This window comes from Chinchilla lanigera, unplaced genomic scaffold, assembly GCF_000276665.1.
Source record: "Chinchilla lanigera isolate Chin_1 unplaced genomic scaffold, ChiLan1.0 scaffold00075, whole genome shotgun sequence".
In the NCBI taxonomy this organism is placed as follows: Eukaryota; Metazoa; Chordata; class Mammalia; order Rodentia; family Chinchillidae; genus Chinchilla; species Chinchilla lanigera.
Window position 1 is genome coordinate 6402740 of NW_004955476.1, and position 19799 is coordinate 6422538.

The following is a 19799-nucleotide window of genomic DNA, read 5'->3' on the forward strand; positions in this document are numbered from 1 at the left end:
AATTCAGCGGTTAGGTTCAAAGTTGACCTTATGCGGAAATTTGATTAGTCGTAATACAAACTTACAGTTTCACAAACAATTACATCATGTGAAAATAAAATTTAATGTGTCTATGTTTTCCTGCCACGTGGGCACTAAAACTCTTCTGGATATTGGCTTTAAGTGAAAGCAAAAAGCCACAGCTCGGTGAGAGACATTGGCATAAATTAAAGAACAGCACCTGACTGGTTCTGGAATATGCGATGCTGTGGTTCATTTCACAAAAGGTGCCTGGCAATGCCGCTGCAATGAGCCCTGCTCTGGATGCTTCCTCTGCATTTAAAATCCTGGCTGGAGCCATGGTTTATGTTTAAACACCCATGCTTGAGCAAGTTCAGACAAAGCGCTCCTCATTAAAACTCACTCTGCTTTCTTTATTACCTAGTAAATTTCCTTTATGAGGGACAAAATAAGCTGTGGACATTTGGGCATCAAGTATAAAAATGCCTGTGATGACGGTATTGCAAGACTTCACAGGCTGATGTTATGTAGAATGGTAAAATTACAGGCTTAGGACTGGTCGCTGGATTTAACTCGCTGGCTCTGCCAGTCATTACACACATGCTGTGGACCCTTGTTCTCTTCCTTCTAACGTGGCGAGTCTGAAAGCATCTGTTCTGTGTATTCGATGTGGAGATTTAAAAGAACATTTACAATGCTTCTACCACTGTCCTGGCGCCCGGGAGGCATTCAGCAAAGATTTATCACAGTGGTTGCTGTTGTTGCTGTGAGTATACTGTGAGCCAGGCACAGTAACGAGCTCCTTGCCTAACCTCATTGTATGATCACAAAAGACCTACTGGGTAACTATTATTGTCCCTCGTTTGTAAATTAAGAGGCTGATTATCAGAAAAGAGGCCCAAAAATCTAGCTTTTGAGAGGCATGAAAATCCAGCTGTCTGCCTCTATGCTTTCCCCTGAAAATCCATGTTTGATGTAGTTCTAGACATGTCATAATTCTAATAAAGTTTAAATTAATTATAATTGAGCTAAGTAAAAACATTCCATAGGCCAGTATTGAAATATTGTCTCAATAATCATATGTTGCTAGTAGCTGTGGTATTGTATACCACGGAGGTGGAATATACTGAACAGTACTGCGGCCTATTTCTCAAGGCTGGTTTAGTCTCAAGAAAACAACAATTTTTCTTTAAAAAATAGAATAAACATTTATTAGTAAATTATCAGGCCTCTATGATAAAGATAATTCATTTTCAATAGACTAATAGCCAATAGCTAATTGCATTCAGCAGACTGCATAGGAATGGACAAGATGTTTATACTCAGATGATCTTACTGCCAAAGAACTAGAGGACCCCTCAGTTGAAGTTCAAGCAAACTTTCTGTTCAATGATTAAAATTAACAGTGCCAGGCATGGTGGCACACACCTGTAATCTTAGCACCTGGGAGGCGAGGCAGGAGGATTTCCATGAGTTTAAGGCCAGCTTGGACTACACAATGGGTTCAGTACCCATGAGTACATAGCAAGACTCTGTCTCAAAAGAAACAAATAAACAAGCAAACAAACAAAACTAATAGTGGTGAAAAATCCTAAAGCCAACAGGAAAATCCCAAATAATTTTCCATCATCTCATCTACCTATAATATTCTATGCATCCCTGATTTCAATCACAAAGTCAATCAGCTTAAAATTACTTATTTCTTTTAAATTTGTGCATATTATCCACTTAGAAGTAATCTTTGAAAGGAAGCCATTTGTTATTTATGGCCTTCATTTTACCCAGGAAACTTTTCTCTTAACTAGAAGTCAAATGCCCTGTCTAATCAGGCAGCCAGTGAGCAATATTCACAGCATTTCTCATCCTACCTGCAGATCTTCTTGACCAGTATTGGTTATTACAAACTGGAGAATTAAAATGCACTGTACCAGTGGGAGTGGCCAAGCAAACAGACACATAATATTCACAGCAAAGCCAAACAGACCGCTCTGTCCTTCCTTTAAGATCAACTTTGATTTTAGAGAAAGAAATGCCTGAGGCCTGTGGAAAGAGACCCGGAAGAGCACGGTGCGTGTGGAAGAGTTTGACATCACAGAAAGGCCACTGGATGGAGATCAGAAGTCCCAGCACCTCCACAGGACCCTGGGCCTACTTTAGCTCCACCATCTGGGATAGCGAGTGTTTGCTGTCAGCTTCTCTGTCCAGTTCTGCAGCAGACTGTGAGCTCCTTCCGACCTGCTGCCTCTCCACAGTGCCTCGTGACTGAGTAAAACGTCAGACATATTGAAAAGATCAGCCAACAAATGATTATTGGGCGATATGCTCAGCCTCTTCTCTCACCCGATAAAAACTATGATTATTGCCCTGAAACCACCATGCCTCACTGTTTGTTACTGCTCCCAACAACCTGCTCTGGTCTAACACACTGTGGTCCAGGTGCTGACCTACTTCTCTGAGCCAAGGTGACTTAGTTGCTATTCTAGCTGGTCTCCCAGAGAGAAAACAGTTCAAACCAGAAATTAGGCACCAATGGCTGGGTACCAGTTTGACTACCTGGCTGATATTGTGAGCCACTTGCACTGCAGAATGTATTCAGTACTGAGGAATACTGACATAGACTAAGAATTGGCACAACTGCTAGGCAAGGCTGATTTATAGTTTGTAGTTCAACCCTTTAAAATTCTAGCTCATTATGCAAGCTGTTATGTTTAATAACCTGGAAACTTTGGCAATATAGGCATTAATAGCCTCATTAGATCTTCCTCCATATGCACACATATTCACTACTGCAAATATCTTCATGCAGCTCGCTGGGGGTGGGGAACAGGGGCTCTCTGCACCTGTATGTATTTGTTCACTACTAACGCTACCATTGACTCCTAAAATGCATTCTTATTTCTGTAAAAGACTACAGAGACATCAAAGAGGAAATGATTTCCAGTCTACAACTGCTCCGAGAAGTGCTTACCCAATGCTCATTCTTCAGTGAGGGCTTTGGGTTGCTTTCCATAACGTGTAGATCCCCGAGCTAGGAATGTAGAGCACTGTTCAAAATAACACTGAGGACATGAGGTTCTCACCCGGCCACTTGTTAGGGAGGTTTGCCTTTCTCAGGTAATTTCCTTCCCAAGAAAGGAAGAAGTCAAACGGCTTAGCTAGCATCCTTTCTTTCCTGAATGCATTTGTTAAAATCTCAGTTGCTTCCCTTGGCAAATGTACATCTCTTTTGTGTTCCACTTCTTGTGGGAAATCTTGGTTTGCAAAACCAATTATTTTTTTATTTGTTTTCCTTGCTATTTTCCCAACAGAACATTTATATGAGCATTTAATTATTAGGAAGGAGGGCACAAAGGAAAGGCCCTTGAGCTCATCTCCTTCAGCACTGCCACCAAAGCCTCAGGCACCAGGGAACAGCATCTTCTCTGCTTCCTCACACCAGCTCTTGGTGACCCAGAGGACAACTTGACCCCAGAGACCACGTCTCATAGGATGAAGTGAAAAGAAGCAGCCGCTGTACCTGCCTCCTCCTCAGAATGGGCTTGTTCTAGTTTGCCATTCTGACTTTATTGTCTGTTGGAGTTCACTGGTGTAAGTTTGCTGCTGACTCACAGACTGTTTCAGAGTCCCTTCTAAGTAGTGTCCTGGCAGAGCAGTCCTAAAGACATGCGGACTGAAACACATAAGCTAGACAACATTTCCCTGATAGATGGGACACGTTAAATGCCAGTGATGCGCTGGGGACACCTGTGGGCAGGAGACAAACGCCTGGTGGAAGGCATTCCTGGTGTGATTGTCAGGAAATCCATGATAAAGCCAAGATCAGCTCTAATGAGCTACTGCAGTCCCTCCTCTAAGGTTTATGTAAAAACAACGTAACGCCCTCTGTGTCTTCTTTATTCTTAATTCACAGAATGTCAGCACTGGGGCTCAGAGCTCCAGCTACCAACTCTGGATTTTGAAGATGTTCTAAAAAATGATGAAGCTATGTATAAGTGGCTTTCCACGCTCAAGAAAGTAGGCATCGTTCGACTCACCGGAGCAGCTGATAGACAAGGAGAAATTGCAAAACTTGGGAAAAGGATTGGTTTCCTCTATCTCACATTTTATGGGTGAGTCACCAAGTGGCTTGTATTCTGTGGTCACAAATTATAGTTTGATTTATTTCCCATAAGGATGTTCCTCTGCCTGAAGACAGAGAATGTCCATGAAGTATTAAGCAGGATGTCACAGGGAAAGGACAATCTAAAAGTAATATTTCTCTGAGAATGACTAGAATAATCAGTGTAACAAAGACATCAGGCTAATTATAGGTGGTGTATTGGTCTGCTCAAGATGCTATAACAAAATGCCACAAACTGCACAACTTTAACCTAAGAAACATATTTTCTCACAATTCTGCAAACTAGAAGCCCAAGATCAAAGTGTCTGAGGGTCACTTCCCGGTGAGGTCTGTTTTTCTGGCCTGCCAATCTCTGTTTTCGTTCTATTTCTCCACATGCTTTTACTTGCACAGTACACTCTTGTTGACTGTTGCCCTCTTACACAGACACCACCCTTGTTGCGTTAGGACCCAGTCCTTACCACCCCACTGACCCTTACCACATCCTCCCAGGCCTTATCTCCAAAGTACACTGAGAATTAGGGTTTCAACAGATAAATTTCAGAGAACGTAATTCCATCCATAACAGGTAGGAAGAGAGATTATGTTTCTCCAAGACTTTTAAAAAATGTTCAACTTCATAAATGTTATAGTGCGTTAAAGTTTTACCACTCCAAAGTTGGCACAAAATAAAGTTAGATTCTGGAGAACTGAAAATAGCTACCAGATGTGTGAAAAAGATTAAACTAACCCGGCATGGTGGTGCACATTTGTAACCCCAGCACTTGGCAGGCAGAGGCAGAATGATTGCACAAAGTTCAAGGCCAGCCTGGGCTACACAGTGAAAAGCTGTCTCAAAAAAAAAATTTTTTAAAAGATTAAACTAATGTCCAGAAAATTGAGGCTACGTGCTTCAGTAAGTTACAGGAAATAGAATTAATCTTAAGTTCAGAACAAGAACCTGTTTTCACAGAATTTCCAAGGAAATATCATTAGTTACAGATCGTGAAATGCTAGTAGGATGTATCTGGAAGTGAGGAGTAGAACTCCACTTCTAATCATTAAGATGAGCTCCTCAAGCAAGATGGATGACCTTCTTGGGCTCATAGAGAGGACTGGACATGAAAGGAGCCCTTAAAGTCCCAAGATTGCAAACTGGTAGTGCATGAGCCATGTTCACATGTGTTTGGTTTAACCCACACAATGCTAAAAGAAATTAGTTGTTGGCATATAAAAACGGGGAGACTTTCAATTTATATGATTCTGCTTTTTCTTGAAAAATTCCAATCTCATTACACCAGAGCTTGAAGCCCAGCACGCCTACAGACTGCTGGGCAAAAGTAAAGGTTGCCCTTGAGGAATTTGCTGAAGTCTTGTCTTTGGCCCTGCTCACATTTGAGACCATAACCCACATCTGGAGGAAGACCTGCTTTAAAATAGCTCAGACATCAAAAACACTCATCTGCCTCCCATAACTTGAGCAAGTTACTCATGGCAGGAAACTTGGACAATCTAGTCCCCACCCACACCCTAAGAATTTATTTATTCCATTAGCAGATTTCTGTTAGATAAAATTTACATGTTACCTCCATCTAAAAGACTCTGTGCTTACTTAGAAGTTACCACAATTCCAACAGACAAAGGAAACAGGAGAAAAATATTCCAAATCATAAGGCCCTCAACTGTATTATTTCTTCTTTCTTACAAGATCTTTGAAATAGATATTATCCTCCAGTTCACAGGTAAGAAATTACAACTCAAGGAATTAATTTGTAACCCAAGTTCTCACAAGTAGTAGAAGAGGATTCAAGGTATAAACCCAGTTTTCCTGTCCATCTTTCTATTCTACTAATAATAAGGTGAAGAAAGGACATGGAAAAGTTGCTTTCAGGCACTGGAATTAAGCAGAACCTTTTCCAATAAATTTATTCTGTTGTTTCACTTAGCTTTTATTTGCTAATGACGAACTTTTTGCATCTATTCCAGTGTGTTTCACAATTTCATAACACTGACCAAATTGAGGGGGGTTCTTCTTTGGAGTTCCCTGACTCCACCCACCCACGCATCCACTTCATCCACTTCACTGAGGGTCAGAACCTTAATCCTGATTTATGATACTGTTTTGTTTCATTTCTACGGACCCTTAAAATGGGCTAATAACTTGGCCACTGATCTAATGTTGTGAAACTTATTGGAAAAAATACTAAAGTTCTGTTGTCAAAACAAATCAGACTTCCTACTACGATCCCATCTCCTTCATGCACGACATTCCCCTTGAGCAGGGATGCCCGTCCTACCCCATCTACCTCACCTTCCTCACGTGATCACCCTGTCTTCCCAGAATCTCTCAAACCATGCGCATGCTGGAAAATGCCTTTCCTGCTGCCGTATGCCTACCTTACCCACTGACTACCTAGATCTCTCCTTGTTGGACCATTTTTAATTCTCTAGCCTACGACCTTACAGAGAACAGTTTTGTTGATGTGGTTGTCACTGTTTTATTTGGCTCTTGTTGTTGAGAGAATAAAGTACATGAATACTTTCTCTGAGATACCACTCTTTTCTGCTCCTCTGCTTCACTGTCATGTCAGGGAGCAATACAGAAGTTCAGGTAACATGGACTTAAAGAAATACTAAAAGATATGCTCATGCCCCTTAGTATTCTAAGCCTAAAAGTGGATCTCAACCTCAGCTACACATTGGTATAGCTGATTTTAAGAACACTGTCATTTATGTCCATCTGCATGATTTTGTCTAGCAGGACAGGTATCTGATCTGAGTATCAAGCTCAGCAAGTGATGCTCTGTGCAGCCACAGTTGGGAATCTTTTTGGGGAAGCAGGGCTATTTCAAGGCAGGCAGGTCACAATTACAAGAGAACCTGGTGTTTTACACGCTCGTACTGTGCACACTCATGGGCGTTCCTTGTGCTCTTCTATGTTCTTTACATCTGGACATCAGCTGTCTCCTTCACAGAATCAGTAGCTGCTTTAAGTAAGGTTCCCATCTTTCAGATCTTTGATTCTACATTGTGCAAAATATCTTACTCTTGCCTGAAAATGCCTGGTTGGTGAGTGAGTGAGTGAGTGAGTGAGTGAGTGAGTGAGTGAGTGAGTGAGATGAATAAATGAGGCTAAGAGGTAATGGAGCAGGGAGCTGTCAAAGACAAAAGATGGGGTAGGGAAAGGAAAGTTGGAGCAAGTTGAAGGTAATCCTGCTTTTCATGCAGATTCATCCACGAATAAATAAATAGTCATAGCTTGTTCTCGGTGCCACTTTGACTAGCCTGCTCAGACATGGAATACCCTGCAACACTTTCTCGCTGGCAGAGAGTTACTCGCTTGGAGAACTTTAAATGCCTGGGTCTACACTGAGAGATGAGAATAGACTAGATGCTTTTAGTTCTTGGCTGTGATCTCAGTTGTTAAGTGGTTGGTTGGAAGAATAAAAGACAATAGAGTCCAGAATTTCATGTTTTCTTCATACATAGTAGGCAAGGAGTAAATGTTTAATGAGCAAATGAGTAAATGCAGGCCTGGATGTTTTAAAGGTCTATAAAACAGCAGATGAATGCGATGATTATTGCAGTCTTTCGCAATTACAGACAAGTTCAACTAACTCAAAATGGTAATCGATGTGAGGACAAACGTACACAGCACTTTGCACATCTGTGTCCCCTGGGTGCTTGTCATGCTGTTGTCACACATCACTCAGACAAAGCCCTTATGATGCAAGCTTTCCTGAAAAAGAATAAAAGCTGGGCTAAAAAGCTTCCACTGTCAAGTGTGCCAAATATATAGAGACATGTGGAGCATTATGAAAAAGGTAACATCTTAGGAGGATTTAAACCCTTGCTCTTCAGCAAGTGTCTTAGTTACTTTTCTCTCATTGCTGAGAAAAAATACTAGACACTCAAAGTTAAGGAAGGAAAGGTTTACGTAGCTCACAGTTTGTGGTCACAGTTTCAGTCCATAATCAGCTGGCCCCCAAGGCAGCTCCAGGAGGCAGAGAAGAGCAAAAGCAGCAAAAGCAAAAGGAGAGGGGACAAGCCTCTTTTCCTGCCCTCTACTCTAAGCAGGCAGCCTGCCCTAGGGCAGGTGTAGCACTCACACCATCTTTGTTCCCTCCTCTTGCACAGGCTGAGGATGTTTACAAAGCAGCCCCCTGCTGAGTCACTTCCTTAAACTTCTAAACTTCTCAAGTTGACACAATGCATCAACCATTACAGCAAGGCAGTTTTTGCAGAGTGGAGCCAAAAAGCCTCATCCCTCATTGTCCCTGATTGATGATGGTGATGATGGTGATGATGATGGTGATGATAGTGACTTTCTGGAACCCCTCTGGGAAAGGCAATGTTACTGAAGAAATCATCCGGGTTTTATGACATGATTTAACTCCGTGGGAAATAGTCACCGAGACTTTATTTTGTCCACATGCTGTCATCCTCAGTGGTTACACGAAGTCAGACTGTTTTCAAGAATGTATCCTACAGAGATAATCCCAAAGAGACTACAGTTACTGATACACAAACAGAGTACCTTCCTTAGACGCCTGCCAGGAATGGTGCTGTGCATTTGGTCCCAGACTAGAACTGAAGGTCTACTTCATTCAAAATTATTTGGGGTGATTACTGTTTGTGGGTGGATGTAAATATTTAGTTGACTACCTCTAAATAATGTGGAACAATAAAAATTCTATAAAATGCAGGAAGAGACTGAAAGGTAACCCCAGACTTTGGATGTTACGAGTGAGGTAATGTGACCAATGAGACAAACTAACAACAGTTTACAAGGGAGGGATGTGCTCTCTCAGTGTGGTGTAAAATATGTCAAAATTGGGCAATATGAAAAAGCAATATGGCTTTTAGAGACAAAAAAACCAATTCATCAAAATGTATCCATGCTGCTGTTGTATGGGTGGGTGAACCACCAAGAAATAGATACTGAGTTAGACCTGTGTATGTCACACAGTCCCGCCTTTCAACCCCCAGCCTAATCCGCTGAGACCCGAGCCATCTCTTCCCCAGGCCATTCCTCCCCGTGCCTGCCTGTCCCTCAAAGGGAACCGGTAGGGACATGGCAGCCACGGTCACTTACCCAGTTGTTTGCTCACTCCCTTCCTATTAATCCTTTGTTCTCCATGCATCTGCCTTCCCTTCCATCCCCTGAGCTTTCTCCTGCCAACAGACAACCAATGCGATGGTCAAGCTTGATTGTTAATGTGACTGGCTCCGGAGCCGTGCAGAGGATGATAAAGCGCGTGTCTGGGTGTGCCTAAGTGGGGCATGGAGGCTTAATCCTGGGGTCTCTGTCTGGCCCCTCCCCTTCCTCCCTGGCACTGTCCCCTGCTCTCCTTCTGGCCACCATGAGCTGAGCCTCCCTGCTCCACCACACCCTCTGCCACCATGTTCCCGCCTTGGAGCTGGCAAACCACAACCTGAAAATTCTCAGACTGTGAACCAAATAACCCACTTCCCCCTTGAAGACGTGGGGTTGGACATTTGGTCCCTGCAATAGGAAAGCAGCGTGATACATTGTGCTAAGACTGCCTCTGGTTTGAGCTGCTTTTTGGCCTTTGCTCTTCTCATTTGACGTCCTAACCTTTTTTCCCTCCCTTCTGACTATCGCCCCTTTGCTGGCAGAAATGGAAGCCTAATGGGGATAATAGCTTTAGTATAACTCGAGACCTGACACAGAAGTACCTCACAGATGTTCCCCTCCCTTCCAATACCATAGATCAGGCTCTGCGGCTCCAGGGGAAAATCCACTGGCGCTCACTGCAAGGTCCTCATCTTCAAACTCAGGCATTACAATAAAACAAAGCACGTATTTTACTCCTCACCAAATGAGCCATCTTGCGTTCTGGATGGCCCATCACGAAAAATAAATGGAAATTTTTCTCTCTCCCAAAAATTTATAACATAAGTAAGGAAATTTCTGCCTTTTGTGAGGAAGATTCTAATTTTAGTGGAAATGCATAAATTGTAAATGAAAATGAACACAATTGTAAAATATCAGACTGTTTGTTTTCTGGTTGTACAGTCTTTCAACAGTATAATTTCAATAAGAGAAGATTGAGGAAGTCAGTTTTGTAAAGGACAAAAAAACAGGGTATTGTTATTTATATAAACTCATCCATATGTGCTCTGTGTGTATGTGTGTGTCAGAGAAAAAGAAGAAGCTATAGAGAGAGAAAGAGATGGGAAAAAGTTAGGAGGAGTCCAGTGTCATTTCAAAAACAAAGAAGTGTTGACACCTGTCTTGTGAGTCACCCTGTTGTCTTGCCTGTCACTCTACCAGTCCAGATAATTGCTGAAACCAGTTTCCTTACTGTCACATTGAGCCGCTTGCTGGCAGAAATGGCAGCCTAATCAGGATAACATCTTTAGTATAACTCAGGACCTGACACAGAAGTGCCTCTCAGGAAATTTGATGAAAACCAATACATGCTAGCACTAGCACATTAAAAATTTTCATCAGGTCAAGATATCTAAATTTCTTTCTTAGCGTTATTCACATTGATCAGTCCTTAGTTTAAAAATTAACCTTATGGGCAACTCACAATGACTTGACTTCATCAGAAAGTCAAACACAGAGAATGAAACTTTTGGCCTTAGCTGACAAAACCACGTTCTTTCCAGCAGTGAGCCCCAAAGTTCAGATTTGCTTTTATGTAAACGATGCTTTATTTGCTTGTACAAAGAGGTTGTGTTAATATGAGTAGCAAGGGTTAGACTGATAAGAAAATGGTGTGAATGTGAAAACATTCTGAAATATTAATTTCAAAATAAAGAAGGCAAAAATGGTGAGCAAATGGGGTAAAAGAAAATAAACAATAGATCTTGATAGCTCTCAAATTTTATCTCATGTAATTGCTGAGTAACACTTCTAAGGCCATAGGACTCAAAGAAAAATATAAATAAATACTTTGGAGCATTTCTTTTGCGAAAACTTAAGGAATAATTGAGGACCAAACACCACAGAGCATCTGTATTGCATTACTGCCCAGACAGCGATCACAGAACCAAGGGAGATGCAGACTTTAGTTGTGGCTTCACTGGAGGCTATCCATAAGTGAGAAGTTTTCTAAGCTTTTCGTGTAACTTCCCAGATATCTCCAATCTCCTCTACTGAGAACTTGCCTTGCTCATCCTGAAGTAGTGTTTTAATATCTGCCATACCCTTTGAAGTCCTTGGTAAACATTTGCTGGAAAAATATAAGATGCTACTACTACTGCACAGGTTTGCATCTGCATGAGTGCTTTGCTAGCAGGATTCATGAAGCGAATAAAGTAAATTAGAAAGGAAAAGTTTCTAGTGGGCTATCTATGAAGCACACCAGCCAGACCAGATCAGAATTATAGTACTGAAGTGGCCTCTAAGGATGTCAGTGATGAATCCCCAGATTTCTGAAAGCCTTCTCAAGCCAGCCCCCCCACATTTCACACATTAGGCTGTGTTAGAAGCCGAGCATAGATGAGTGAAAATGGTCTTAGTTTTTGCCATCTGGCCCATTAGAAATTTTTCACTCCATGAACACGGTCTCCAAATCTGACTTTGAAAGAGCTACTTGCTGGACATACCTGTTAGCAGCATATATCAGTGACCTGGGGATGGGACAGGCAAAGACAAAACAAGTTTATCTATTTTTTTTTTAAATTTCTAGCCAAGAAATTTCTTGAGAGAACCACACAGTCCTTCTTGAATAAAACCGGTTCACAGGTTATGAAATACCAACCTAGAAGCAACTCAGACTTGGGAAGAAAAAAAAGAAAAAATATCTGAGTTATGAATTCAGCTGTAACCCTATCCTACTTCATCAAAAAAATTACAATGGGATTTCTTAATGAGTTCTTTTAAATGTAATACTTGACTGTAGTGTTGGAGTAGGGGGAAAACACTTAAAATGTGTATTCTAGCCAGGTGTGGTGGCACATGCCTGTAATCACAGCACTCGGGAGGCTGAGGCAGGAGGATTACCCTGAGTTTGAGGCCAGCCTGGGCTACAAAGTGAGCTCAAGGCCAGCCTGAACTGCATAGCGAGACCTTGTCTCAAAAAGACCAAAAAAAAAAAAAAAATGTGCATTCCAGTAAGTGTTAAAGTTTCTTCAGGGAAGCAACAAGCTGGGTTCCTGCAGCCCCTGTTTGTTGCCAGCCCAGAGCCGGTCCCCGTGGTTCCAGGGGTGCCGCTGAATTCCAGTAACTAATGCTGCTTGAGTATGAGGGCATCTCTTCATTTCCATGTCTCATGCTCCTCTAGAAACCACTTGAGGAAATTCAAGATAACCCATGAAGCTGCGGCTTCCCCCAAATCTTCAGATGCCCATTGTCCCTGTGGTTATTTTGTGTGCAGCCAGGACAAGCCACTGTCGCTGAGTTAAGAGAAACAATGATCTAATTTTTTTTGCTAAGTGTTGAGCTCAGTTCCTTACAGTCATCATCTTCAATCTCCATAACTCTGGTAAGAGAAATATCCCCGCCCTCCACTACTACATGTGCCCAATATGGATTTCTCCTATATTACTTCATGTTCTTGCAACACGTTCTAACCTTAATAATGAATGCCCTTGGGATTTTCTTTGGAGAAAATTATTGTAACTCTTCTTTGGAAGTTTTCGGAAGTAGTTGGCCTCTTTTCTTGCTATTTATCTTCACTAAATAGGTGTTTAACACACATCTTGTATGCAGTTTTATTCCCTTTATTTTTTCCAGCCTTACTGAGGTAGGATTGACAAAAAGTGTATCTATGCATGGTACATAATATGATGTTTTGATAAATATAGTGTATGCTATGAAAGGATGATTACTAATTAACCTCCCCATCACTTCACATAGTAACTGCATATGTGTGCACAGGCGTGTGTGTGTGTGTGTGTGTGTGTGTGTGTGTGCACATGCTAAAAGCATGTGACACGACTCTTGGCCAGTTCCAAGCACTGAAATACCTGTTACTAACCATAATCACCATGCTGCGCAGAGGTCTTTAGCGACCATAGCATGACTGAAGGCTGGTGCTTGTGACCAGCATCTCCCCTCTTCTCCCACACCTAACTCACGGTAACCACCATCCTGTCCTCTGTCGCTGTGAGTACTCATGGTAAAATACAGATCAGACAATCACCTAAAATAAAGGTATAGCTGGATGGATTCCTGTACTGCGCACGCTCTTAAACACCACCCTTGTCAAGACACGGAAGGTGTCGGCCACCCCAAAATGCATCCGTACATCTCAACCAAAGACAAGCTTTTCAGTTGAAAATGCTTCATTGCTGTCCTGGAGCAGTGTGTTGTCGCCCCCAGGTGCCTTCCTGGGCCCTACCACCTAGCTTTCCTACTTCCTGGTTTTCTGGGTCTTCCTCTTCCCTCCCAAACCAGTTCAACCGAGTAGAAATTTATTTCTTGGCACAAAACCTACTTCAGTGGATATCTGTTTATTTCGGTTGTGTGAAGTCTATTCTCTTGTAAATGTGTCAGGAAGGACTCCTGGGAACAATAATCTCCGGGCTGTAGCATGGTAACTGCAGTTTAAGGTCCTTCTTTATACTTAAAAATTGGCTCTACTAAGTACAGAATTCCTGGCTGCCAGGGTCTCTGCTGCATCAGGTTGATTTTATTGGGATTCTTTTCTGCACCTTATGAGTAGTTTGATGTTTTTTAACTGGATGTCAAAAATACTTTTATTTTTAAAGTCTGGTAATTTTACAGATTCTGTCTTGGTTTTCTAGGTTAATATTTTCAGGGAAAATATGATTTGGTCTTTTGAAGTATAGTTTCAACTTTTTTTTAATTTCAGGAAATTTTTCTTGGATTGAAGTTTTGTGTATTTGTTCTGTTTCCTTGCCTTCCATTCCTTCCTTTCACTACTCCTACTATGCGTATATTAAACCTTGTTTGTCTGTCCTCTTACTTGCTCAAATTATTCTCAAATCATTCTCTCTCTCCCTCTCTCTCTCCCCACCCCTGATTTACATTTTTCTCTCCTTTGTCTACTAATTACATAAAGATATTATCTCATATGCTTATTTGGTGTTACCTTCCTTCTAGTTTAATCTTCATCTGTGAACGATTTTTTTTTTTCTATTTTGGCTGGATCAGCCCATACTCAAGTTTCCAATTCTGTTGTGAGTTATTCATATTGTACCACTTCATTAAAGACTTTGGACTCAGTAGTTATAGGTAGAGAATAGAAATTAGAAATAGAAAAATATAATGTTTTTTATCTGTAAGTGTGTGGTGAATGATAATTAAAAAATAGATCTCGGGGCTGGAGATTTAGCTCAGTGGCAAAGCACCTGCCTGGCAAGCACAAAGTCATGAGTTTGGTTCCCGGTACTGGAAAAAAACCAAAACCAAAAAAAAAAAAAAAATAGATCTCTGGAGCTTGGGTGAGTGCTGCAGCCAGGAATTCACAGGTAGAAGTGTCATAGCTGTACTAAGCAATGTGCTATTCCTTTTTTTTTTTTTTTTTTTTTTTTTTTTTGGTTTTTCTCCGGTACCAGGAACTGAACTCATGACCTTGCGCTTGCCAGGCAGGAGCTTTTGCCGCTGACCTAAATCCCCAGCCCTGCTATTCCTTTAGATAGCTCAAAATTTTGCTTTTCATTTATTTCAAGTAGAGGTTCATTTTACATTTTGAAGTTTAAAAATAGCACATGGGCATTTTTTTCTGGACCCAATGGGGTAAGTAACAATGCTCAAAATAAGGCATTCTTGGATAATCTGATAAGAAGGGTTAGGGTGGTTAGAGACTATAGCTGATATTAATAATAAATTCAGTTTTTCAAGCATAGAGCCTCTTTTTTCATTAAAAAAAAAATCACAAAGAGAAGATTTTAAGTTAACCCAGCATGCCTTCCCAAGGGTGAACCATTAACCAAAAGACTTGTGGAATATATCACTAAAGATATAAAAATTAATCCAGCAAAAACAATGCTCAAGCCTTCCATAGTGCTAAAGAATACAAATTTTCACAAAGTACCATTAATATCGTGAACTTATGAGTAGCCACTGAGGAAATTTGGATACATCTAGTGAGTTAGTATTCAAATCAAACCAACAAAAATCATCTTTAAAAATCACGACTTTAAGGCATAGAAGATTTCAACAAAACTCTTTAATAGGTAAATAAAGGGAATGTTCTAATGTGACAACAACAAGAGTACACCAGTGGCTGTACTTGGGTTTGTTCAAAATAGGATCTTTGATGAAAGCAGAAATGTCAGTAGGGTTACAGTTACCTGCTTCAACACCATAACAACCAAGTATACACCACTGGATTCAGATATTATGTTGACCAGGAGGCAACATGCCCACACTCCAGCTTCTTCACAGCAATTCTATCACTTTCTTGGAGTGCTAAAACAGTAGAATGTGTCTCCAACAAGTACATAGGAGTACACCCTCTCCTCACTAAAGTGTCACACATGGGCTTTAAAAACTTGTTCCTATACAGGAAGTACATCGTGTTTACAGTTATTTCTATTGTGTTTTCTTGGGGATTTGGATTTGGGATGGATAAGTAATAATCACTAGCAGATCTCTTAGCATGATTAATTTCTACAAGGAGATAAAAAGGAAGACAAGATGACATTTTCAGTACTTTGCCAGACTTCTGCTGTAACCCTTCAGAGAATGTTTCATGGTCAGCACTGGTGAGTTCCTTTACTGGGCAGTATCATATTCTGTGGGCATAGATGTTTAAAATACACCTCCCATACCATGCCCAAGAGATTCCAAAGCTAGACATGTTTATCACCCATCCTTTGCCAGTGTTTCAGAGGGCAGGAGAACAGAGGAAGCTAACTCACAGCCTCATCCCTCTAGAAGCTAGTCCATGTCAACCAACGAAATAATAATTCTTTGAATGAAACTTACACCTTGAACTGAGCCGGCTTGTGGCTTTACCAAAACTTGGACTGCTTACCCTTGATCATAGGAGAAACCAAGAAAATAAATGCAAATGTACCAATGTAAAACCAAAATCACCTTTGAAAAGGAAATCTGAACAGGCTTTTCCTACTAACAGTGTCAATAACATTGTCTTTTTAGTAAGGAGGTGTTGTGTATTTATTCTACAGTTTGATAGAGTTATTTTTTGATCTCTTTAAATTCTTTCCTATGTGTTGATTTTTGATCAAATGCCACTGTTGACAATACTCTGAATCTGTATTTACATGGGCTGTGGAGCTGCACAAACTTCGTAAAGAACATGTGCTTATTGGCCACAATCCCTGCAGTGTAATGGATTACCTGACTCTTACTTGAATGGGTTGCTAGATGTACCTCTCCTTTCCTGTCACTCAGTCTCTTTCCATTTCATGGCCACGTACGGGTGGTGTTTTATCTTCAGTAAGCAATCTATCAAGTTTTCAATTATAATTTTAAGTAAAAAATGTAAGTAAAATAGCTGTTTCTTCCTCAGCCCTGGATAACAGTTAAGAAGTCCTGCTTTGGCTCACTGGGAAAATATCCTCTTCAATAGAGCACTTGGCTGGCTTACAAGATGCCCAAAGTTCAATTGCCAGCATCATAACAAAAAATGAAAGAGAGAGATATTGAGCCACAAATGTGGGAATAGGTTTGGGTTGTACCTCTACCTTTTACCAAATGAAAATAGAGGCTCAGGAAAATCACTCCACATCCCTTGGTCCCTTCAGTCTGCATTATTGGTTCCCTGCTTTAGGACTGATGCTGGATTAGGTAGTGGGAGAAGAGTAAAAATCTTTGTTCTGCATTCAAAGAGTTTACAGTCCAGGACAAAAAGTGGAGGTATGCATTCATATATAATATCTAAGTAAAATCAGACTGATGAGGGCCCTTTATAAATTACACTTCTCATCACAAAACACTCAACAATTTCATCCAGGCATGGTGGAGCACACCTATAATGCCAAAACTCAGGAGGCTGAGGCAGGAGGATCTTTGTGAGTTCCAGACCAGCTTACGCTACAAAGTGAACTCAAGGCTAGCCTGAACTACATAGCAAGACATTGTCTCAAAAAGACCAAAAAAAAAAAAAACCAACAATTTCAGTTCCAGTGAATGAAACAAATAAAAATGCTCTGGAAGTCCTGAGTGGAGGAGTAAATATTAGGTCATCAGGAAAGTAAGAAGGACCAAGAGCCCTAGAAAATGTCTCCTACATGTCAGATGTAGACCTTGTGCTTGTTACAGCAGGACTTCAAAGCAGATACTATTGTTCCATTTCACAAATATATAAATTGAGGTGCAGAAATAGTAAATTGTCCAAGATTATACAGCTAGTGAATTACAAATCTACAACTTGGAGCCAGTTTAGCTTAAAGTCCAAAACTGAGACTCTAGAATGTAGGTTGTGAAATGGTTGGAACTTAGTTGGGCTTAAACGCCTATGTGCAGATAGATGAGGAAAAAATGTCCCTCCAAATCTCATGTGTTCAGTAATAGAGCCTGGTCAGAAGAGATAGGTTATTAGGGAGCATTACCTTGGAGGGTGTATTGTTGTCCCTTGCTCCTTCCCTCTCTCTGCCTGCTGGCTTCCATGGGATGATCAGCTGCCCCCCAATACCTTCCCACAATGCTGCTTCTCTCTTGAAGGCAGTCAACCATGAACTGGACCCACTGAAAACTGCATCCAAAATAAACCTCTCCTACTTTAATTTGTAGGTGTCAGGTATTTTGTTCCAGCAACACAAAGGTAACTAATAATCTGGGTAAGAGGTTTTAGTGTGGAGTGATAGAAATGTTTCACAACTCATGTGCAAGTGTAGTCTTTTGTGTAGGAGAGAAAAAGGAGTTCTTAATTCTGAACTAGCCACTGTAGACAAAGAAACATCCAGCTCCTTTTCTGGCTCATAGTCATTATGTTAATTATTTCATAAAATGAAAGTCTCCATTTCCCCTCAAATATCAAATTCTTACAAGCACATTTCCTCTGGCTCAGGGACAGCCCACTCATACATGTGTTCCTTTTATTTTACAGACATACTTGGCAAGTGCAAGACAAAATCAATGCCAACAATGTGGCTTACACAACTGGGAAGCTGAGCTTTCACACTGATTACCCGGCTCTCCACCATCCACCTGGGGTAAGATCAGCTTTGGCATACTTTCCACAAGGCAGGCTGGACCTCCTATATTTTGAGTTGAGAAAACCATGTGTTTCATCAGCTCCTTCATCTTATGGGAATTTTTCTCCAAACTCACAGAATCTCTCTGCCTAAGTTCTGCATATTCTCAGCATCTCTAAGGAACAGGACAATCTCATGCATCATTTTTAAGACATCTCTTTGCTCTTCCTGGAAATAATTATTGGCACTCTTTGCTTTGCCAAGACTGAGTTTAAGACAGCAGTGCATCTTGAGGTCTTTCTGCACATACCTCACTCTTCAGAAAGTTCCAAAAGGAAGTGGAATTAAGGAAGTCAAGGTGGGGTTTCCCAGAAAAGTCACACAGCCGTCATTCGTAGCAGTGACTGCTGCAGAAAAACATACTGCCTAACTTGATGGCTTAGCATGCGCTTGGCCTGTCGTACTGTCTGGGCTCTGTTTGGCTGATCAGTTTACTTTTGCAGGTCACATGACTGTAGTCAACTGCTGAGTTAGCCTGGGGCTGGTTGACATCAGCTGGATGGGCTGTCTCTGCCCCACTTGGTCTGTGAGCTCCAGAGGCGATGGATAGTCCAGGCTTCCACACATGGAAACTGACAGAATCTTCCAAGAGCAAAGTGAGGCATGGGAGATTCTTGGGACCTTGGTTAGTCGTCAGCACAATATATCTTCTGCATATTATATTGATCTAATCAAATTCTGCACCTAGCCCAGATTCAAGAGATGAGGAAGTAGACACTTCATGGGAAAAGCTGCAAAAATGAATTAGAAAGGAATGTGAGTGTCAGATCAGAGTAACCATCCTATTTTGGGGACCCAAACTCCATCCCATCCATCAGATTCCTTATCAAAGATTGTGATGCTCCTTATCAAGCAAAGAGATTCCCCAGGAGAATGTCTAAGTGAACACTCTTCCCTATATCTTCACAAAAATTCCCATTTACTAAACCCAATCCATTTTTATGAAATGATCATTCTTCTAAACCAAAAGAAAAGATTATCAGAATACTCTTGAAGGATATTTTGTCCCTATATGTAGAGCCTAAGTGGACACATGAAGTAACCACACAGAAATATGTCTCTTCAAAAGTAAATGAAAAATTAAAAAAAAATTTAAAAAATTAAAAAATTAAAAGTAAATGAAGCCAGGCATGGTGGTGCATGCCTGTAATCCCAGGAGGATCATTGGGAGTTCGAGACCAGCCTGGGCTACAAAGTGAGCTCAAGGCCAGCCTGAACTGCATAGTGAGACCCTGTCTCAAAAAAGGAAAAAAAAAAAAAAAAAAGAGTGTGCAGCTAGTCTGTTATGAGACTCACCCCTTTTTTTTTCTTTTTCTTTTATTTTATATTTTGGTAGTGGGGATTAAACACAGGGCCTTTGCACTGAGCTATAACCCTAGCCCTTTTTTATTTTTACACAGGGTTTCACTGAGTTACTAAATTACCCAGGCTGGACTTGAGCTTGGGCTCCTCCTCCCTCGGACTCCCACAGGCACGCGTCTCCAAGTCCTGCCCAGCTGCCACAGGAAGGACGGATGACTGGCCTGTACGTGGCACAGCAAGCAAGGTCACGAAGGAAAGGCACTTCAGACCCAAAGCCCGCTGAGGACTAGGG

The 19799-nt window shown here is 41.2% G+C and overlaps 1 protein-coding gene across 3 annotated transcripts in view; it reads left to right on the plus strand.

Moving 5' to 3' along the window:
• Positions 1–19799, plus strand: part of Bbox1 (butyrobetaine (gamma), 2-oxoglutarate dioxygenase (gamma-butyrobetaine hydroxylase) 1) — a 64956-nt gene that overhangs the window by 33898 nt on the left and 11259 nt on the right. For all 3 annotated transcript variants that reach the window (XM_005401746.2, XM_013502996.1, XM_005401747.2), the window contains 2 exons: positions 3911–4109; positions 18058–18163. In XM_005401746.2, coding sequence (XP_005401803.1) covers positions 3911–4109; positions 18058–18163 — 305 coding nt within the window. The remainder of the gene's footprint in view (positions 1–3910; positions 4110–18057; positions 18164–19799) is intronic.